Source organism: Micropterus salmoides, unplaced genomic scaffold, assembly GCF_014851395.1.
Source record: "Micropterus salmoides isolate LMB-PRFRI ecotype aquatic unplaced genomic scaffold, ASM1485139v1 Ms_hic_scaffold_5, whole genome shotgun sequence".
Lineage (NCBI taxonomy): Eukaryota > Metazoa > Chordata > Actinopteri > Centrarchiformes > Centrarchidae > Micropterus > Micropterus salmoides.
Window position 1 is genome coordinate 17217662 of NW_024044237.1, and position 20234 is coordinate 17237895.

A 20234-nucleotide genomic window follows, 5' to 3' on the forward strand; every position below is an offset into this window, starting at 1 on the left:
TTTTTAAAAGGAATATTTGTATATAAAATGTCAGGGAAATGATCATCACAAGTTCCCAAAGCTTAAGGTTACCGTACTTAATATCGCTTATTTGTCCGCACGACAGTCAAAAACCACTTAGATAATTCAAATTATTTTGAGAAGCTGTAAACAGAGAAAACATGTATATATTTTTTTCCTTTGGTAAATGACTTAAACAAATTAACCAACTGTAAAAGTTGTTGTCATATTTCTGTCTATGGACTCATCACTTCAGCAGTGAAGTTTTTGGTGCATCGATGAGCGCAATGGTGTTTTTCTGGCGGTAGATGGCAGTGCGGCACCCGTGAGACGGTTTCTGGAAGAAAGTGTAGAAGAAGACAAAGCTCCGTTTGTAGCGGCAATGAAAGGACAGCGTGCTACTTACAATTTGAGCAAAACATAAGTACAAGTGTACATCAGCTGCAATAACTATCAAAGTACAGGAAGAGCATAATTCCATTTTCAGAAAAGCCTATAAGGACTGCACCAGCAAGATGTCTTTGGTTTGTGCAAGTAAGTGAAGTTGGATTCATTCAAATGATGGAGGTTAGCTGGGCACCGCGCTAATGCTACTAGCTCTTTAGCTAACGCTAGCGGCCACGCAGTGCCGCCTTCTACTAATAGGTAGTTCATCGGGCTAGTTTGTGGTTGTTTCATTGTTGGTATTGTGTGTTTTTTTAAAAAAAAGATGTATTTTTTTTACCAGTCTCCAACGAGGTGCCTGAGCACCCGTGCGTCTCTCCGGTGTCCAACCAGGTGTTTGAGCGCAGGCTGATCGAGAAATACATCGCAGAGAATGGGACGGATCCGATGAACGGACAGCCCTTGTCTGAGGAACAGCTCGTAGATATCAAAGGTGAGCTTCAGGCAGCAGATGGAGATATATACACTCACTTACCAGTTTATAAGTCAACATTACACCTCAAGCTAAAACCAACGCAGTTTAATACAACAGGCCTGTAATAAATCCTCATTCAGTTTTTGTTGAAGCTGACGTGTTGATTCACTGCATGGTGTTACACTGCATTGCATTTACACTGAGATGTGTTTTTAACATTGTGTCCACCCTATTTATGATCACTGAGGATATATAACAGAAAATGACTCAGTATAACACAGTACTGGTCAGCTGCCACCTCAGAAATGAATGACTTCCTAAAACAGTTAATACACATTATAACCTTCATGAGAGGATGATTAGTTGCAGGGTTTTGTATGAAACTGCTTCAGTTGTAGTGTAGGTGTACCTGATAAAGTGCTGATTAAAGTTAATTGCTTAATTGACAGTGTTTCAGCAGTAGAAATGTTAATATCAGATGATCCCTTGTGGGATTAAATAAAGTATATCTTCTTCAAATATAAATCCTACATAGTAGAGTTCTATTTTTCTTGCCCCTCATATCCTGCAGAGTGTTATTACTATTGCTTGTTCTGAACAACTTTTCTCTGTTTTAGTATCCCATCCCATTAGACCAAAGGCACCATCGGCTACAAGCATTCCTGCCATTCTCAAGTCTCTTCAAGATGAGTGGGTAAGTGTTGTCACCTTGAGGAGGTGGTAAAGGGGAAATTCACACCAAAACACCATCATACTATTAAAGTAACCCAAAATTATAATCAGTTTGGAATTAACAGGTGACTTTTTTTCTAGACCATCTGTCACTACTACACTTGTGTATGTACCAATCTTTTGAATGACTGTTACTTTAGTAGACCAAAATACAATATGTACGACTGTCTTGACTGAAAAAATATTACATTGTACCGTTGCTCTTTTTCCACCTGACTTGTAAAATGCACCCCACACCCACTTCCTTATTAAAATATCAATGTTAGACAGTGAGAAGAGTTCCTTCATCCTGTTTTCTGTTCTAGGATGCCGTTATGCTTCATAGTTTCACCCTGCGGCAACAGCTGCAGACTACTCGCCAAGAGCTGTCACACGCCCTCTACCAACACGATGCCGCCTGCAGAGTCATCGCTCGACTCACCAAAGAGGTCACTGCTGCAAGAGAAGGTGGGTTGGCTACAGTTTGTGTGTCCTCTATTGAAAGGCGTATTTCCAGTTCTAAAGCACATAGAACGGCTTTTATACAACCATCAGCTCTCTCCAGAATCGGTTCTGCGCCAACATATTGTGAGAGCAAATTTTTCTGATTAGCTCCGATTCCTTTTTACAGCTCTTGCCACACTCAAACCCCAAGCTGGACTGGTTGCACCTCAGGCAGTACCCGCCTCTCAGCCAGCTGCAGCAGTGAGTGATTGACTTTTATTATTTGGGCCAATAAGATGCTCATCACAATCTTTTGCCGTACTTCCTCCTAACAATCTCTGTTTCTTTCTTCTGTCCCTCAGGGTGCTGGTGGAGAGCCCATGGAGATCAGTGAGCAAGTGGGAATGACCCCAGAGATCATCCAGAAGGTACGATATTTTGTCTTTTACCCACATTAATCATTATTTGGTTATACTTTTCATTTTATTCAGCAAGTTTAAGATGTATTTCCTTTTGCTTTTTTTCTGTTTGCAGCTCCAAGACAAAGCTACTATCCTTACTACGGAAAGAAAGAAGGTATTATGTTGTTCTTTTAATAACACATATCATGCCTTTTTCTGCTGTAATAGCTCAGTTTTGTGTAAACACTTGTCATAAGTCAGTAACCGTTGTTGTACTATGTAATATACTGTCACACCCCTTGAACTGCTTTACTATATTTCTCCAGAGAGGAAAAACTGTCCCAGAGGAGCTGGTTAGAGCCGAGGATCTTAGCAAATACCGCCAAGTGGCCTCGCATGCTGTGAGTATATATTTCTGTTCAAGTATACATATCATTTCCCTTTTAATCAGAAAGCTGAAACCGTGTCTTAATGTGCTTGATGTTTATTGTCAACACGCTCTCTTTGTTGCCTTCAGGGACTTCATAGTGCCAGTGTCCCTGGTATTCTGGCTCTGGATCTGTGTCCCTCAGACACCAACAAAGTTCTCACCGGTACATTCATTTCATCCAAGGCTGAGCTGCAATCTTTCAGTTTTTAAAAGTTTTTGTGATTTGTTGACACACAAGTTATTTGATATCGACCCCCTCGTTTTCTTCAGGTGGAGCTGATAAGAACGTGGTGGTGTTTGACAAGAACGAGGAGCAGATTGTTGCAACACTTAAGGGTCACACCAAGAAGGTCACCTCTGTCATTTACCATCCATCCCAGGTAACGCTGTCTTTTCTTTGTTTGAAATCAAAGTTTTAATCCTCTGACTTCAGAAAGAAAAGTGTTTTGAATTATTCAGAGACATGTACAATCTGTTATTCTTACTCATTTTTGCTCTGTTTTTTGTTTATTTACTAATCCCTGGCACCCTTGCTGTCCTTCCCCCTCTAGTCCGTGGTCTTCTCTGCATCTCCTGACAGCACCATCCGTGTGTGTGGTCCGTTGCCGGAGGCAACTGTGTCCAGGTGGTGCGTGCCCACGAGGGAGGTGTGACTGGACTCTCCCTACATGCTACTGGGGACTACCTGCTCAGCTCCTCTGAGGATCAGGTGTGTGTGCGGCTTGACACGACAAAAAACACAGACTTCGTGCTATAGTCAACACTGAAGTATACGTTATGAGCACCACACTTAACGTATTTCCAATTTATTTCCTCACTGTTCTGCAGTACTGGGCCTTTTCTGATATCCAGACTGGTAGAGTCCTCACCAAAGTTACTGATGAAAGTGCCGGCTGTGGTAAGTGACTCTATGTTGTGTGTTTAGCAAATTGAATAAGTGTCGTGCTGTTCCAGGGTGTAATGTTTCTGCCTGCCCCCTACAGCTCTCACCTGCGCTCAGTTCCACCCTGATGGTCTCATTTTTGGCACTGGCACGGCTGATTCCCAAATCAAGATCTGGGATCTGAAGGAGCGTACCAATGTGGCCAACTTCCCAGGCCACTCTGGCCCTGTCACCTCCATTGCTTTCTCTGAGAACGGATACTATCTGGCCACAGGTTAGGACTATATAAGAGCATTTTTACATCAGGCAAGAATGTTGGGAATATGGAAAAATTGTGCACACCTGTAACACTAACCTGTACACTGACCTGCAATATCTTAAACTCCAACTAGCATCTTCAGCCCTTGTTTTTGCTCTAAAGGGATCTGGCACTGTATATTTAATTGTTTATTGCTCCAGGTGCCCAGGATAGCTCTCTGAAACTGTGGGATCTGAGGAAACTGAAGAACTTCAAGACCATCACCCTGGACAACAACTATGAGGTATGAAATTGCAGTTATTTCTCCTATGAAAGTAATAGTTGCCCAGAGTTAAATGGAAAGATCATGTTAATGTCTGTAAACTAAATATGAAGCTAGAGCTAGGAGGGAGTTAGCTTAGCAGAAAGACAAGAAGCTATTTCTTGGCTGGGTTTACAGCAAGTGAAACCTCAATTTGGTGCCTTTACATTTTCTGTTTGTATGTAAACAAACAAGATACACACATTGTAATTACTAAAATATGAGGCACCTCCTGCCTCTAGCTTCACATTTACCATACAGACATGAAATTGGTATTGATCTTGAGAGTGAACTCATCAAGAAAGTGGATTAAAAAGTGGATAAATGCATTTCATGTGATATCATTACTAAGATAGCTTAAAGTGAGGGTCTGATAAGTGATGCAGCAGAATGTTATCGGGAATTCACATCCTTTGGGGATTTAACTGCATCACCGAGCTTGTGAGGAATAATCATGCATATCTTTACTTGGGTTGAGCGAGTTTTTAGGAGAATCGCAGAGACGTGTTAACAAACTTCACACAACCTCATTGATTAGCAGATCCACGCTTTGTGAAAAAACAAAGGAATCTATGGCTTTGCTGATTGGACGAATTACATCACATGGCTCTTCCTTGAGTGACTTATTGTAAACAATGCAACAGCTTCAAAGTAAACTCCGGTTGTAATCACCATTTTGAGCATAGTCTATAGTCTACAGGGCACTTCAAAATTGAGCAAAAAGATAGCAGTTTAGATTGCAGACCATGATTGTGATTAAGTATTTTTTGGCCATATCGCCGGCCCCTATTGTTTACACACATTTGTGTTTGATCTGTGTTCTTGTCTTGGCTGCTGTTCCTCTGTCCTCCATATACTCACACCTCTGTGCTTCCAAATCGCATTTTCTTTTCTTTTTTCTGTTTCAGGTGAAGTCCCTTGTGTTTGACCAGAGTGGTACCTATCTGGCTGTAGGAGGGTCTGACATCCGCGTCTACATCTGCAAGCAGTGGTCTGAGGTCCTCAACTTCACAGGTGAGGGGGAGGATACCAATCTCTTAAATGTTCATTCAGTATGCATTCATATGGTGTTTGCTCTGAGGAAGTAGCAAACTATTCACCCTTCTGACTCCCTTTTTAATTGTAGACCATACAGGATTGGTGACAGGAGTGGCCTTTGGAGAGAACGCTCAGTTCCTGACCTCTGCAGGAATGGACAGAAGTCTCAAATTTTACAGTTTGTAGAAAAGGATAAATTCAGGATGAAGCGAGGAGGACAACTGAGAGGAGGATTGAGTGGTTTCTGTGGTCTGAGTCACTCTCCTGGACACGGACTTGGCATAGACCTGTAATTTTTAGAAACAGACAGGAAAAAAATCACTGCTAACTTTGCTTTATTAGTGTGTTTGTCCTCATGTCCAGGAATGAGATCCCATCGTCTGCGATATGAAACCACAGCAGCATGGTTAGGATGTTTGTTGGCATTTTATGTGTGAAATGTAAATGGTGTGAAAGGAGATACAGAAGCCAGTGTAATATTCCTGTCTGATTTGCCAGCAAATATGATTTTACTGTAGGTTTTTTCTTTTCTTTTTTTTGTTTTTCTATTGTGTGTGGGGTCTAAAGTTGCTTGTAATCTAACTCCAAAGTGTTGTAGTACACTGTTGGGAGCTATAATTGGTGTGACAACAATCTGCTTTGCTTCTTAATGTAGACCAGCTTCATTACAGTATCTTTAGGGTAAGATTAAAAAATACTTCTGTAGTGACGTACAGTACATCTAAGCAAAAAATGAACAAACGTATGAGATTAATGTTCCTCTGAAAGATTTAGTCCTGTTTAAACTCCTTCAATTTCATTTTCTGTTTTATTTTTACCATTACATTACTTTTTCCAATTGTATATTTCTAATTACGTACCTGTTGCAACTCTGCCCTTTTACAATAAAATAAAATATCTTTTGTATTGCCACTCATCCATTTGTCAGATCAACAACATGGGTACTGTTGGGTCAACTGCAGCTATTCATTATTTCACTTTGACTTAATTTACAGACACAAGCCAAACAAATCTTAAGTTATTCAGTAAGTGCATGTTAGCCGAAAGCATTGTATTTTTCTGTGGTAAATTTGAACTAAAAGTGGTTGAGCCTTACTACACTCCAAGCTTTGTTTTGCGTATTGCTACTCTGATGTTTGAGCTTCATTGTGCAGTGTGATTGTGTGCAGAATGAGGATGACTAGTTTAAGATGAAAATTTCTGTGCTCACGTTAGATTTGCAAGCTCATTGAATGGCACTAAAATACAAGAGAAGAAAAGGGCAATTGGCAAACACGTGGTTTAGTAAATGTATAATAGCTATAAACCATACAGCATGCACCCCTGAATTTGCCAAAGCTCATCTAACAGTGCACTACGGCCCTTAGCAGTCCTCTTAACTGAGTGAGTCCGGTGTGGGAACCGGAACCGGTTCCGCAGCTTCCAAGTGAACCGAACTCAGCCTTCGAGATCGACGGAAGCGAGCTTGACGACAAGGAGTAACGTTACATCACCGAGGTGATTTACAGCGGCTCCAGCCAGGACGACGAACCAGGAACACAGGCGGGGTACAGGAGAGGTGTCCAGCGGGAGAGGTCGGGTTATGTTTATTTATGAGGCCCCAAGAGGCTAAAAGAGCTTGTGTAACCGGCGAACTCGCCGGTTCTCATAACTGTACCAGTAACGTTTGTATTTTAGGATGATACATTTGATGACGAGTGGAAAACGATACTTTTTGATGTATAGGCTACCTGAGCATCTCTGACAACGTGGACATGTGGGAGCCATCACGTCTTCAGTTATGAATCCTTCAAAAGATAATTGCATTTCCTCTGTGGAAAAAAAACACATATCGCATACAGACTGTCTTCTGCCCTGAAGTGGATCTTTAATATTACCAGGACCATGGTCCAACCCAGGAAACACATTTTAGGAGATAATGAAAGTCATGCCACTCATTTAATTATGGCTTCGCTTAGCTGTTTAGCAAACCAACGACTCACACATGATATCTATTAACTACGCGTGAAAGAATAATAAACCTTAACATTTCGCTAACGTTGAAGTCTATCGTCTCATCCAAATCCATCAAAGTTTACGCCATTTAAGTAACTGAACATCTCGACCTCTCGTGGCCAAACGACGGATGGACGCCAACTATCACGTGAGTTTGCAGTAACGTGACTTTTACAAACAGGAAGTCTGTCTCGAGCCCCGAAACTTAATCATAAACCATAAACGCGTCTGGATTGTCCCAGTTTACAGTCACCGGTCTGGCCGTCGGGAACGTACGGCCCTGGACGCACACAGGTGAGATATGTAACGTTAGTATTTAAGCGTAATTTTTTGCTCATGTAAGGCAGATTTCTACCTCTATCCACCGATTGAGGACTGCTATTGTCAAGACAAATGAAAAGCTTGCTCTACCGTTGTTTTCCTTCACGAAATGTCCCTCATCAGTCAAGAGAAGCCTTCGACTAATGTTTTTAACGCTACGACTTTTGTGTCATGATGATCTTTCAGTCTCGTCTCATGGGCATGGTGTGCCACTAAAAACGAAACTTTACTAGGCGGGGGAAAAAAAGACATAAGGGGGTGAAACCGCTGGGATTATTATTCGTTTAAGTAAATGCAAAACTTCCTTTTTTGAACATGGTTTTTTTTGTATACTTTCATTCATGTGTTTGAAGTTATAGGTGGTGTTTATTTAAGTAAACCTTCATACATGTTATTACTTAATACATACACACAGCTGTCAGTTTATAGGCACACCCATGACTGTTATATGAATAGTGGATTTATGTTGAAGCGTTGATTCAACTTCACGGTGAGTTTGGAGGCTGCAGTTTTTGGTGCTGCTGTGGAATTTTCTCCAGCCCATTTATATTAATGAGGTTAGTCTAAATATAACCCAATACAGCTCACAAGCACCACAAACCACTGCCTCCAAAATGACCACACGATTTTATGAACACTTATCTACAAGTAGCATGTAACATCACATTCATAAAGGTATGATTTATTGCAGAGCTCTCTCAGCAGAGTGGTTTGTTTTAGCGAGGTGGATATAACTGACTGCAACTGACTGTAGAGCTGCAACAATTAAGCAAATAATCCAATAGTTGTAATCGATTAAATTAATGGCCTACTATTTTGATAGTAAATCTAATTATTTTCTGGTGTCTTCAGTCTTTGTCAGTAAACTGAATACCTTTGGACAAAACAAGACATTTGAGGATGTCATCTTGGGCTTTGATAAAAGCTAATCGACATATTTCACAATTTTCTGACATTTTATAGACCAAAGAACTCATCGATTAATCGAGAAGATAATTGACAGCTAAAATAATTAGTTAGTTTCATCCCTAACATATACAGCCTGTAGGGGAATTTTACTCACAACTGGGGAAGAAAAACTAATCTGTGCGCTTGTAATATAGACAAAGACATGCCTGTGCAAGAATGGAAACCCCATCTGCTCATCACAGCCAGGAGGAGTTGACACTTCTCTTTTCTTTAGCTTCCACTCATAAGCTTCTGCTTTGTCCCTGAGAGGCTTTTATTGTTCTAATGTAAAACAGATTCCTTGAGAACTCGCCTATAAACTGCTACTTTTTTTTTTTTTTTTGAGTATATTATTCATTTGCATTTGTCTCCTTGGTGCAGCTATGGGCTCCATGTTTCGCAGTGAGGAGGTGTGCCTGGTGCAGCTCTTCCTTCAGTCCGGCTCGGCCTACAATTGTGTCAGTGAGCTGGGAGAGCAGGGCCTGGTTGAGTTCAGAGACGTGAGTAACTATTGATTTAGCTCTTGGTTCATGATTTCGTGGTGAAAAGCTCAGGGTCCAGTACAAACGGAGGCCCATTACCCTCCTAAACTAGTCTGCTGCTCTTTTGGCCAGAATGCTTTTCCCTGTGCAGCCAGTTTGACCACATTTATGCCTTCTTTACCTGCAAAATTTGGATTGATTTCAACCCTGTTTTTATGTGTCATATTACCAACCTCTGCACAGTAATTGATCTGTTTACAGTGAATATGATTTGGTACTAATTGAAACCTCTGCAGCATTTTTAAATCTGCGCCTTGATGAGATGGTGAACTGATGGTTGCTTTGAGTCACGTCTCATCAGACAAACATGAGTAAACCTGTTGCCCTCTTCCTCTCCCCTCTGCTGTTTTAGTTAAATCCTAACGTGAACTCCTTTCAGAGGAAGTTTGTCAGCGAGGTCAGGCGATGCGAGGAACTTGAGAAAACCTTTTGTAAGTGTTGACTCATTGTTTCCCTATTTTATTTATTAGTTTTGTTCCAAATCTCCTTTTGCCCCTTTCTGACCTTCTCTATCTGCCCTCCAGCCTTCCTGGAGCAGGAGATCAATCGCTCCATGTCTCCACCCTTGCAGGGTCCCCTCCCTCCTCCATGCCCGATGCCTCTCGCCCCTCAGCCCCGTGAACTCATCACCATAGAGGAGGAGTGCGAAAGGCTGGCCAGAGAGCTCAAAGAGGTGGGCACTAAAAACAAGGCTGAGATGCTAAATCAAAGAATAGCCTCTGTTGTCTCATTAATACACCATCTAAGCAGGTTGAACTTATTTGGCTTAGACAGATGTTTTATTTTTTTTTCTTCATTTGCGCTTGTCTCACTAGGTGTCCAGGAACAGAGACAGCCTCCGGGCTCAGCTGACCCAGCTCTGTCAGTACCGAGGAGTCCTGACCAGGACGCACTCTCTCACAGCCTCACAGGTGGTACATTTCTGCAAAAATACTGCATCATTTATTACCTTTCATCGTTGAGCTGTAGTGAACAAACTGATTTCTGAAAACTAAAAGAAATGTCTTCTCCCTTGGCTCCTTCTCACAGGCACCGCCACCTGTACTGGAAAGCCAAGGCCTGTTTGATGTCCGCCAAGATGTCCACCTCAGGTTGGCCTCATTTTCTAGAATGTCCATTCATGTGTTTTATGTTTTTGTTTACATTAAACACGTGTTCCACTGCATCCCCTCTCTCAGTTTTGTGGCAGGAGTTGTCCATCCTTGGAAGGTCCCTTCATTTGAACGGTTGTTATGGCGGGCGTGTCGCGGTTATATCATCGTGGATTTTAGAGAAATGGAGGATCGGCTTAAGCATCCGGACACGGTGGGAACTAGGAGACAGCAAGAGGGGATGGTTATGAGATACATGCGTTATTCCTGTTGCAGGATTAGTCTCTGATTTGTTACGTTAGATTTTTCATTACGGGTATTTTATCACAGCTGTTTCTCCGTTTGCAGGGGGAAATGGTGCAATGGACAGTGTTCCTCATTTCCTATTGGGGCGATCAGATTGGACAGAAAGTCAAGAAGATATGTGATTGGTGGGTGAACCTGTGCATCAGTTTGCAAATCGGAGATTTCCACACTGTAGCACCCGTTGAACCTGTTGAGTAGCTTTTGATTTTCCCTCCTCACAGCTTCCGCACACAGACATTTGCATACCCTGAGAGCACTGCTGAGAGAGAGGATATTCTCCAGGGACTTCAAGGCAGAATTGAAGATATTAAATCCGTAAGTATAGGGCATGTTTATAAAAGCACAGAATATTGATACAATCCCCAGGATTTACCCTCCCTTTTGAAATGCCTGTATCACTCTTGAAATTACTAGCAAGCACAAAAATAGCAGTAATGTGGGTTTTCAAAATCTATTCAAAGAACATTTTTTTCCGGTGTAGTCCTTCTAAAATATCCATTCTCACTTCCTCTCTACTTCAGGTGTTGTCACAGACCGAGGCCTTCCTGCAGCAGCTGCTGATGCGGGCGGTGGCTGTGCTGCCCCAGTGGAAAGTGCGGGTGCAGAAGTGTAAGGCAGTCCAGATGGTGTTGAATCTCTGCAGCCCCTCCGTCACTGACAAATGCCTGATCGCTGAGGCCTGGTGTCCCACTGCCAAGCTGCCGGAACTGCAAAGCGCTCTGAGAGAGGGAGGGGTAAGACAAAGGCAGAGTTGTAGATAAGGAGGCTTGACAAACATAAATAAACCGCCTAATTTTTTACAAATCCAACCCTTTCTTCCATCTTCAGAGGAAGAGCGGCAGCGGGGTCGACTCTTTCTACAACCGCCTGCCTTCCTCCACCCCTCCACCTACCCTCTTTCCCCTTAACTCTTTCACAGCTGGTTTCCAGAACATTGTAGATGCCTATGGAGTGGCCAGCTACCGTGAAGTCAATCCAGGTATGTCTGCACACCACTAAAGAAAGTCTCTTCATTAAAGAAAAAGGAGATGTCAGATGTTCACAGTAGAAGCCAGAGAATGTTTCTTTAAAGCAACTTTGTGTTGATTCTGGCAGTTGTAGTGTTTCATCTGCCGCGTGTTGTAAAGATCCAGACCTGGCTAGTGTGAGCATTTGGTTTGGAAGCAAGTGAAAGAAAGATGCGTATGATGATGGTGAAACAAAGTAAACTTTTTTTTTTTAGTACTGGTTAACATCTAAGTTACATGTCTGCCTACAACTAACAGATTTGGTTGCTCAGTAATAGTAATTATGTTAGGAAAGCTAAAGTTATCAACATTCCCTAATAATGTTATGTCTTCATAATAAATGTAGTAAGGCCAACAGAAAATGTTATATTATAAGCCAGTTGTACTAAAGTAATGTCCACCATGACCTTTATCTCCATGGACTGTACACAGCCAAATCAAATAGCAATTCTCTCCACCTGTTGAATGACCGACCAAAGTTGACTTCCTTTCGCTCTTTGCTGATCCTGCCCCAGTGTAGCCATAATCACAAAATTTAAAGAACATTCTCCTCCCGCTTCTCTTAAAGTGCCTAACATACACTGTGAAACTTTACCTGGGATAATGTAAACATAGGCTTTGTCGCCTGATTTCGCGGGGGAAACCCAGTGCCAGGCATTAACAACAACTATTTAAAAATAGCCAATCGTCTCGCTGATGGTCTTGTTTGCTTATGTAGGTCATATAGAGGCATCAGTATTAAATTGAGACAGTGTCATAACCAGTCAAACCAGTTTACCTTTAGGTTTGGTTAAGTGTTTTCTCTCAATGCCTCTGCAGCGGTGTACACCATCATAACATTCCCCTTCCTGTTTGCTGTGATGTTTGGGGATGTGGGTCATGGTTTACTGATGACTCTGGCGGCCCTGTGGATGGTTCTTGAGGAGAAGGACCCCAAACTCAAGAACAACACTAATGAGGTAATTCAGAGGACATTCGCACACCGAGCCCACACATAAACACTTTGTTTTAACAGTCAACCATTTTAAATAATAAAGTGAACATAAACTGAAAAGATTGACATTCAACTGAAAATGTGTGCCAAATACACTATGTTTGCTGTTTGTAAATGGCTACTTGAGTACTTACTCTACATTGCTCGTAAACAGATTGAAGATTTGGTTAGAGTTTGATGAATTCAGATTTTTTTCTTACCAACCTGAAATTTCATATAAAATGAAACTGGCCAACAGAAATAAATATTAAACTCACTTCTCATTTTGTTGAGAAAAACAGTGCGTGGACCATCCCATGCAATCCACCTCTGGGCACACATCATCACCAGAAAATTTTTGCCTACATTTGCACAGTAGCTAAATTAATTTGGCACTAATCATCTTTTCTAATTTGAGTTTGTAGGTATTGTCATTAATACTCATCCTAAACATTGTTTCACCAAGATCACTAAAATTAAATGTATGTGAAACAAACATTGCCCAGATTTGGGGCTCCAGTATATAACATCACAAACCTTTTTTTAAATTGTGTCTATATATATTTTCTTTAACCGTTTGATGTACAACATAAGTCAAAAGTGACCCAACTGAGTTTTTATTTTCTACATCTTTGAAATAAATTAATTCCTCAATTAACTTGTCTTTGATCATCACAAATCCTTATTCTCATTTTTCCATTCTTCCTTTTTGAATAAAAATCATTTTTTTCCCCAATCACTACCCTTCTAATGCACAACATGGTCAAGAGTTACCCATTATTCTTTGTTATTTTATGCATAATAAGAGTGTTCCTTTACGATATATATTTGGTTTTTGATTACCACAAATCATTATTTTTATTTTTCCTTTCTTTGTACATCAACAAACATGATTTGTATTTCTGCATTTAAAAAAATGACCCATGTGTAATCACTATGAAATTTAAGAGGAACATTTGCTATTTGGAAATGTTTGCACACATTTACTGTGGACAACGATTCACTTTCACAACTCAGCACGGCTGCTTTTGCACATCCGATGCATGTAAGTCTTATCTTACAATGGTTTTATCTTCGAAAGTATTTGATATATATTTATATATTTGAACACTAGGTTAAGGGTTAGTGTTGGTGCTCTGGTACAATGTGCTGGATGTTGCCTCCCTCAATGCCTACACAAACTTCACTGCACAACACCATTCTGATTACATGGGTGCTGTGACCAATGCACAGCGGCTACTGAGCAAGGAGCTGGGCAAAGAGCTTTTCATGCCACATATGAAGAGGCGCATTGAGGGCGCAACCCCCATCTCCAAAAGCATATCACAGACGCAGTGGGAAGATTTGGAATAAAAATTAAAAACAACCACTGCAGGACATCGGACAGGAGGGCCAAGAGAGGAGGAAGAGGTGCAAGATCTGCCAAGCTGTGAAAGATGCTGGTGTTCCCTGTGCATCAGGCCTGGGAGCAAGGGGCACAAACATGTAGTTGTCATTTGTGATGCATGTACGCACTGAGATGGCAATTTGCACTGTACCCATGTAATTTCCTTTCATCAGCTTGATTTTATTCAGTCACATTCACTACAGTTACACTACAGATATACCACAGTTCAATATCAGTGATATGAACTATATGTTATGCGTGGCAAAGTGACAAAAACATTCCCAATACATTAACTGTATTACTCTTTGTTCCAAATCACCGCTAAAATAATTATTTTTAAATCACATACATTTATGAGTCATTTTGTGTGTAAACTTGATTTAGTAACACAAAAACTGTTCTTGTTAATAAAGTAAGAAGGGAAAAATGAAAATGATTTGTGATAATCAAAAATGATATGTAATGAATACTTGAAATATTAAAATGATAAATAATGAAATAAATTGATTTCAAAGGATATAGCAAAGAAACATGCATGAAATAATATAGGAAAGGAATACAGGTCATTTTTGACACAGGTTGTGCATTAGAAGGGGTTTGTGTAGCGTGTGCATCAAAGGGTTAAGAGTTAAAAGAAAAACATGAGTAAAATGGCACCAAAACAAAGTACCTTGAACGTGTCTTTGACCTTGCATATTAAATACTGAAATGAAATCCGGCTCTATGTTTCAGATCTGGAGGATGATGTTTGGAGGAAGGTATCTGATTCTGCTGATGGGACTGTTCTCTATCTACACGGGGGCCATTTACAACGAGTGCTTTAGCAGAGGCCTCACTACCTTCAGCTCAGCGTGGCACGTCCGCCCGATGTTCGAGAAGAACATATGGAAGTGAGGACATTACATGCCTTCAAGCTTGAATTCTTGTTTTCTCTTTTTACACGTTGTTTCTTGTCCTTCTTAACCTATTTGTGTTATATTTCTTTCAGTTCATCGGTCCTGGCAGGGAACCAATACTTGTCCATGGATCCCGTTGTGTCTGGTGTTTTCACCAGCCCCTATCCATTTGGCATCGACCCAGTATGGCTACCACACTCATCAGCCCTTACGTCATGATCCATTTTCTTTCGTCTTGTCACCTTGTTTGTCACTGCATCGATCCTCATTCTCTCTTGTTTTGTGTCAATGTCAGATCTGGGGGCTGTCCAACAACAAACTAACTTTCCTCAACTCGTACAAGATGAAGATGTCCGTCATCATCGGTGTCATTCACATGACCTTTGGAGTCTGCTTGTCATTCTTCAACTACTGGTAAGTGATCATGTTTTACTTATTTTGAACCATTCTTGTTTGTTTTCATATTTATCCTGACTTGCCTTCACATATCCTTGTTTCTCTGTCCCTGCTTTCCCTTGTTGGTGTCTGCTCCAGGCACTTTGGCCAGATACGCAGTGTGTTCTTTGTTCTGATCCCAGAGCTGTTCTTCATGGTGTGCCTGTTTGGCTACCTGGTGTTTATGGTGGTCTTCAAGTGGATCGCCTACACTCCCGCCCAGTCCAAAATCGCTCCCAGTATACTTATCCACTTCATAGACATGTTCCTCTTTGCAGACAACCCTGACAACCCCCCACTTTATGAAGGACAGGTGTGTGGATTATTTGTTTGTGTGTCTTTGGGGGTTTATTTTATTCTGTTAGTGCAGTATGAAAATGAAAGCTGCTTGAGACACCTAGCACAGTGAACATTTAATCTGCGTGATCTAATGTCAAGGTTGTTTAATTGTTACTGGGTCATGGAGGTGAAATGGATTTATTTATTTTTTGTTTTAATTATCCAAAATAGGTATGTTAAAGACACAACAGCCAGGTAGTCAGCAACTGGATTTTATCTTCTGACAGTACATCTTGCAATGGAACGCTGTTTGGCAGATTACTCTCAGACCCCAGATGCTGTAGTTTCCCGTAAACGCATGAACACACCAACAGACGACTTAAAGCAACCAATGCTTTCACTACATAAACTGTTGCTCAGATTTTTTATTATAATAATATAATTTTGACAAAAGTAAAATGAATAGCTCACTGTGGGGAATATCAATCTTGAGCTAGTTTCATGTCTCTGCAAGCTCATTTTCACACTGTACTAATATGAACAGAAACTAGTGAACATCTGGAAGGTAAAAATAAAAAGCAGTTAAACCCCCAAAAAACTATGGCGTTCTTTGCAGAAGTTAAAGTACATGCTAAACAACTTTGTTGTAGTAAAAAAAACTCCAGTGTTATCGTAAAAAATAGCTTACGAAAGTGAGCATGTGTTGCTTAAAAGCGTAACAGCTGGTCCTGTAACTCTCCATGTGTAGACTGTGGTGCAGACAATCCTGGTGGTGCTGGCGCTGTGTTCTGTCCCGGTCCTCCTGCTAGGGAAGCCCACATGTGAATACATCACATTCAAGAAAAGACGACGTCAAGTGGTGAGTCGCCAGACATCTTGAAGCTTATTCTAGAGTTTAGATGTATTTTTGACTGATTTCTGGTTCTCTGCATCATCTTCAGGAGGGAGACAGACGTCCGCTGGTGACCGACGACGGCTCCATCAACACTCATCAGGGGAGGTGGAGGGAGGAGCTGCTGAAGAGGAGGTAAGAGAGAAGCCTGAGTAACAGATTAAATCCAGTCAGAAATGTACAGTTGAGATTCTTGTGTTTAAACTACGCTGTCTGCAGGAGTTTGATGTCGCAGACGTGTTCATGCATCAGGCCATCCACACCATTGAGTACTGCTTGGGCTGCATCTCCAACACCGCCTCTTACCTCCGACTGTGGGCTCTCAGTCTGGCACATGCACGTTAGTGGCACACATACACTCTCACACACACACACACACACACACACACACACACACACACACACACACATAATCTACACCATCATCCTCACATGGTTCACATACACAGACAGACTTCCCCCTCTAAAGTCAAACACACTCACTCTATTCTTTTTTTATTCAAACACACATGATATACTTTTTCCAAGCACTGACGGCTGTCTGATGGTGAGTTATTTGTGTCTTCACAGAGCTGTCAGAGGTGCTGTGGGTGATGGTGATGCGTCTTGCACTGAGGTGGCAGGGCTATGTGGGATCTGTAGTCCTCTTTGTGATTTTTGCCTTCTTTGCTGTGTTGACCATCTGCATCCTGCTGGTTATGGAGGGACTCTCAGCTTTCCTGCATGCGCTGCGTCTGCACTGGTAAGGAAGGGACGGAAGGCAAAGGGGAAAATGTGTTAAACAATACTTGATGGGTTAATTAAGACATTTTTTAAATGCTTATACAAATAGTCTTGTTGCTTCTAATGTTCCATAGCCATTTCTCACAAAGCAGGACTAATGAGTAGGTGTACACTGAGTAAAACTGCTCTTATTAAACAAAACCTTTGGACAGAATCATTCCTAAACAAATGCTGCCAAGTTGTAGCTTACTGCACTACTAACGTTACTGTATCTGAAAGAGCAATCAACTGTTTTAGGCTATAGCCTAATTATAATTTGAACAGTATCTATATCAGTATATAGTCATCTACATTTTATAAACAGTACTGTATAATGTATTTAAATTATTCACAGTAGAGTAATTTGAAAACATTTGACATTATTGAATTATGTTGACAGTCAACATAATTCAAAAAATAGTGAAGCGGACCGTTTCATTACTTTGTATTCATGTAATAAATATACAGATGCCAATTAGATGGTGATCTGCATGAGAAAATAATATAGTGATATACTGATTTGACTCGGACAGAGGTTTCCAATGTAATGAAAACATAAAATGCACTTAATCTTCAGTGTCACCTTAATCACACAACAAACTAAACAATCTAAACCCTTCTGTTACTATAGCTAATAGCAATGTACCCAAACATAACTGTGCACACAGAGATGTTTATGGTATTTGGTTAAATCTGGCTTCACATAAGTCTCCATACTGTAGTCATTTTTCTTTAGGTTTAGGTTTGTACCAAACATCAAAAGACCTTCTTCATACATAAAGAATCCTGGGATTCAGTTATCAAAGTTAACCTGATAATTTAGTAATCCATCCCAGAACATCCCCAGACAAGTTTTGTGTCTTTTCATAATGGTGTACACATCGCACTCTGTTGACTGTTTGTAACCTGACAAATATGACTTCATTGATGGTGGTAGAGAAAAGATTTAAGGGTCACCAAACCATCCATTTGGGGACCATGAAAATTCACAAACAGTGTTGTTTTTATGTTGATGTTTTTTTAATTCAACTCATGGATTAAGAGGGATTTTCCCGACAGTGGTACCATACATAAAGTCAGAGCAGCTCAAAAATGTATATTCAGCTTCATATCCACTGTATCCACTGTGAGGAGATGTAGAGAAACGAAGTGGGTGGGCAGAAATGGAGTATGTGTTGTAGTTTATATTTGTATACTGACTCTGCTTCTCTGTCTTACAGGGTGGAGTTTCAGAACAAGTTCTACAGTGGAACAGGCTACAAGCTCAGCCCTTTCTCTTTCTCATCTCTGATCAATGCATCAGCTGCTATATGATCGGTCAAACAATGACTTAAGAACGGTTATGTTAACCTATGTACATTATTGACTGCTTGGAGAACAACTACACACATCAGAATGACTTTGTCTCCCCGTCTTAACAGTCTTATTCAATTGCCTTTTGGCTATGAAAACATTTAATTCGCTTGCATAATGATCATGATGGTATAGACTGTTATTTTTGCATCAGTATAATGAGAATGAGTCCCTATATAATGAATTTCACTTAAAAAATATGTACTTTTGTATCCCCCCGCTAATTTCTTTACATTATCAGTGTTCTATACTGCTCTCTAATTAGTAGCTCAATAAATAGTTAATGATCTTTTACTTTTCAATGTATGAACATACATTATATATATATATATATATATATATATATAGATAGATAGATAGATAGATAGATAGATAGATATCAATTATGAAAAGGGAAACCAATCAATTAATGAATCTGATCTCCAGTTTAAGGGAATGAATGAGTGATGAATCGCTGTATTGTGCTTTAATAAGCCAGTCCTGTAGGATTCTTCAAATGATGGCAGGGAATTATCTGAATGATCTTCAGCAGCCAAAGATTTTTTTATGTCATTACATACATTATGTCTTCCAGTCATAACAGGTATTTATTGGTAGTGAAACATTTTTCATGTGCCTTACTGAGAATGAGTGCATGTTTATCCACTAAGTCTTATGGACAGATCATAACATCCCATTATCATGCCACTATTTTGAACAGAACTCTGCCCTGGATGTTATCTCTTTTTTTCCCCTGCCGGTATGCACTGTAAAATTACATTTTAACTGAAATTAAATATGATTTTCTTGTTTAATATCATTGTGAAAAGTCATTTATTGAACAGGCTACCTTACCTGTTATGTAGTGACATAATTTATTGTGTCACCTATGTATGATTTGTGAGGTTACCAATGATGGAAGAAGTATTCAAATCCTTCATTTGAGTGCAAGTGTAAGGAGTAAACCCACAATGAAAAAATAGCCCCATTACAAGTAAGAAGTCTAGAATTCAAAATCTTATATAAAAGTACAGAAGAATTATCAGCAAAATATACTGTAGTAAGTATAATATAATAATCTTTAACATTGTATAAACAATTTTTACACAGACATAGTGCATACCAAATGAAAGGTCTGGCCTAAAGGAACTTATTGATACCACCACATCACTATGGGAGCTTCTATTATCATCATATCGCCCTGTAAAGCATGGGAATTCTTTGCTCATTATTGATCAATATTCATTGTATTTATTAATATTTTAATGGGTTTTTTTTGTTATTTGTATGGTTGTATGAAAATAAATAGTGTTTTGAAGAAAAAAAACAGTAAAAAGTCAACATGTAAACAGTAAATATGGCCAAAACATGGATACCACCTGGGTATATCTCTATAAATTGTATAATAATTGTTGTATATTTGTTTCTTTTAATCAAATTTACAGTTACAGTAGTATTAAAGATGAAGTAGAAGATCTGCAGGATGATGGTTATGATAATGATATTGCCTTTGAAATATATATTTTATACTAGGTAACGATGAAAATCGCATATTTTCATTTATTGCATCTCCATTTACTCTGTAATGGTAACAAAAATAGTTTAATTGACCAGAATTATGCATCTAGGCCAAATGGTTGAGAAATGATTCCTGAATAATTTTTGGAATGTTATTTTTCCTGGAAATAGGGGCAAATAGTTGGTAGTTTCCAACAGGTTAACCTACCTAATTTATTTTTCAC

At 40.0% G+C, this 20234-nt stretch overlaps 2 protein-coding genes across 2 annotated transcripts; both read left to right on the forward strand.

Moving 5' to 3' along the window:
• Nucleotides 1-354: 354 nt before the first annotated feature.
• prpf19 (pre-mRNA processing factor 19) lies at nucleotides 355-6242 on the forward strand. The gene is given in 17 exon segments (XM_038699521.1): nucleotides 355-534; nucleotides 728-877; nucleotides 1477-1553; nucleotides 1897-2038; nucleotides 2202-2275; nucleotides 2377-2442; nucleotides 2549-2590; nucleotides 2742-2816; nucleotides 2933-3008; nucleotides 3116-3225; nucleotides 3397-3435; nucleotides 3438-3554; nucleotides 3674-3743; nucleotides 3829-4002; nucleotides 4188-4270; nucleotides 5197-5302; nucleotides 5415-6242. Coding segments are annotated over 17 exon segments (1518 nt in total). The 5' UTR covers nucleotides 355-515; the 3' UTR covers nucleotides 5513-6242.
• Nucleotides 6243-6879: 637 nt separating this feature from the next.
• Nucleotides 6880-19312, forward strand: tcirg1b (T cell immune regulator 1, ATPase H+ transporting V0 subunit a3b). The gene is given in 22 exon segments (XM_038699516.1): nucleotides 6880-6900; nucleotides 8972-9090; nucleotides 9485-9563; nucleotides 9657-9805; nucleotides 9948-10043; nucleotides 10162-10223; nucleotides 10311-10437; nucleotides 10572-10654; nucleotides 10751-10844; nucleotides 11051-11263; nucleotides 11358-11508; nucleotides 12356-12495; nucleotides 14629-14786; nucleotides 14885-14975; nucleotides 15088-15206; nucleotides 15327-15540; nucleotides 16255-16365; nucleotides 16448-16496; nucleotides 16499-16533; nucleotides 16618-16738; nucleotides 16969-17140; nucleotides 18381-19312. Coding segments are annotated over 21 exon segments (2475 nt in total). The 5' UTR covers nucleotides 6880-6900; nucleotides 8972-8973; the 3' UTR covers nucleotides 18475-19312.
• The last annotated feature ends 922 nt before the right edge of the window (nucleotides 19313-20234 follow it).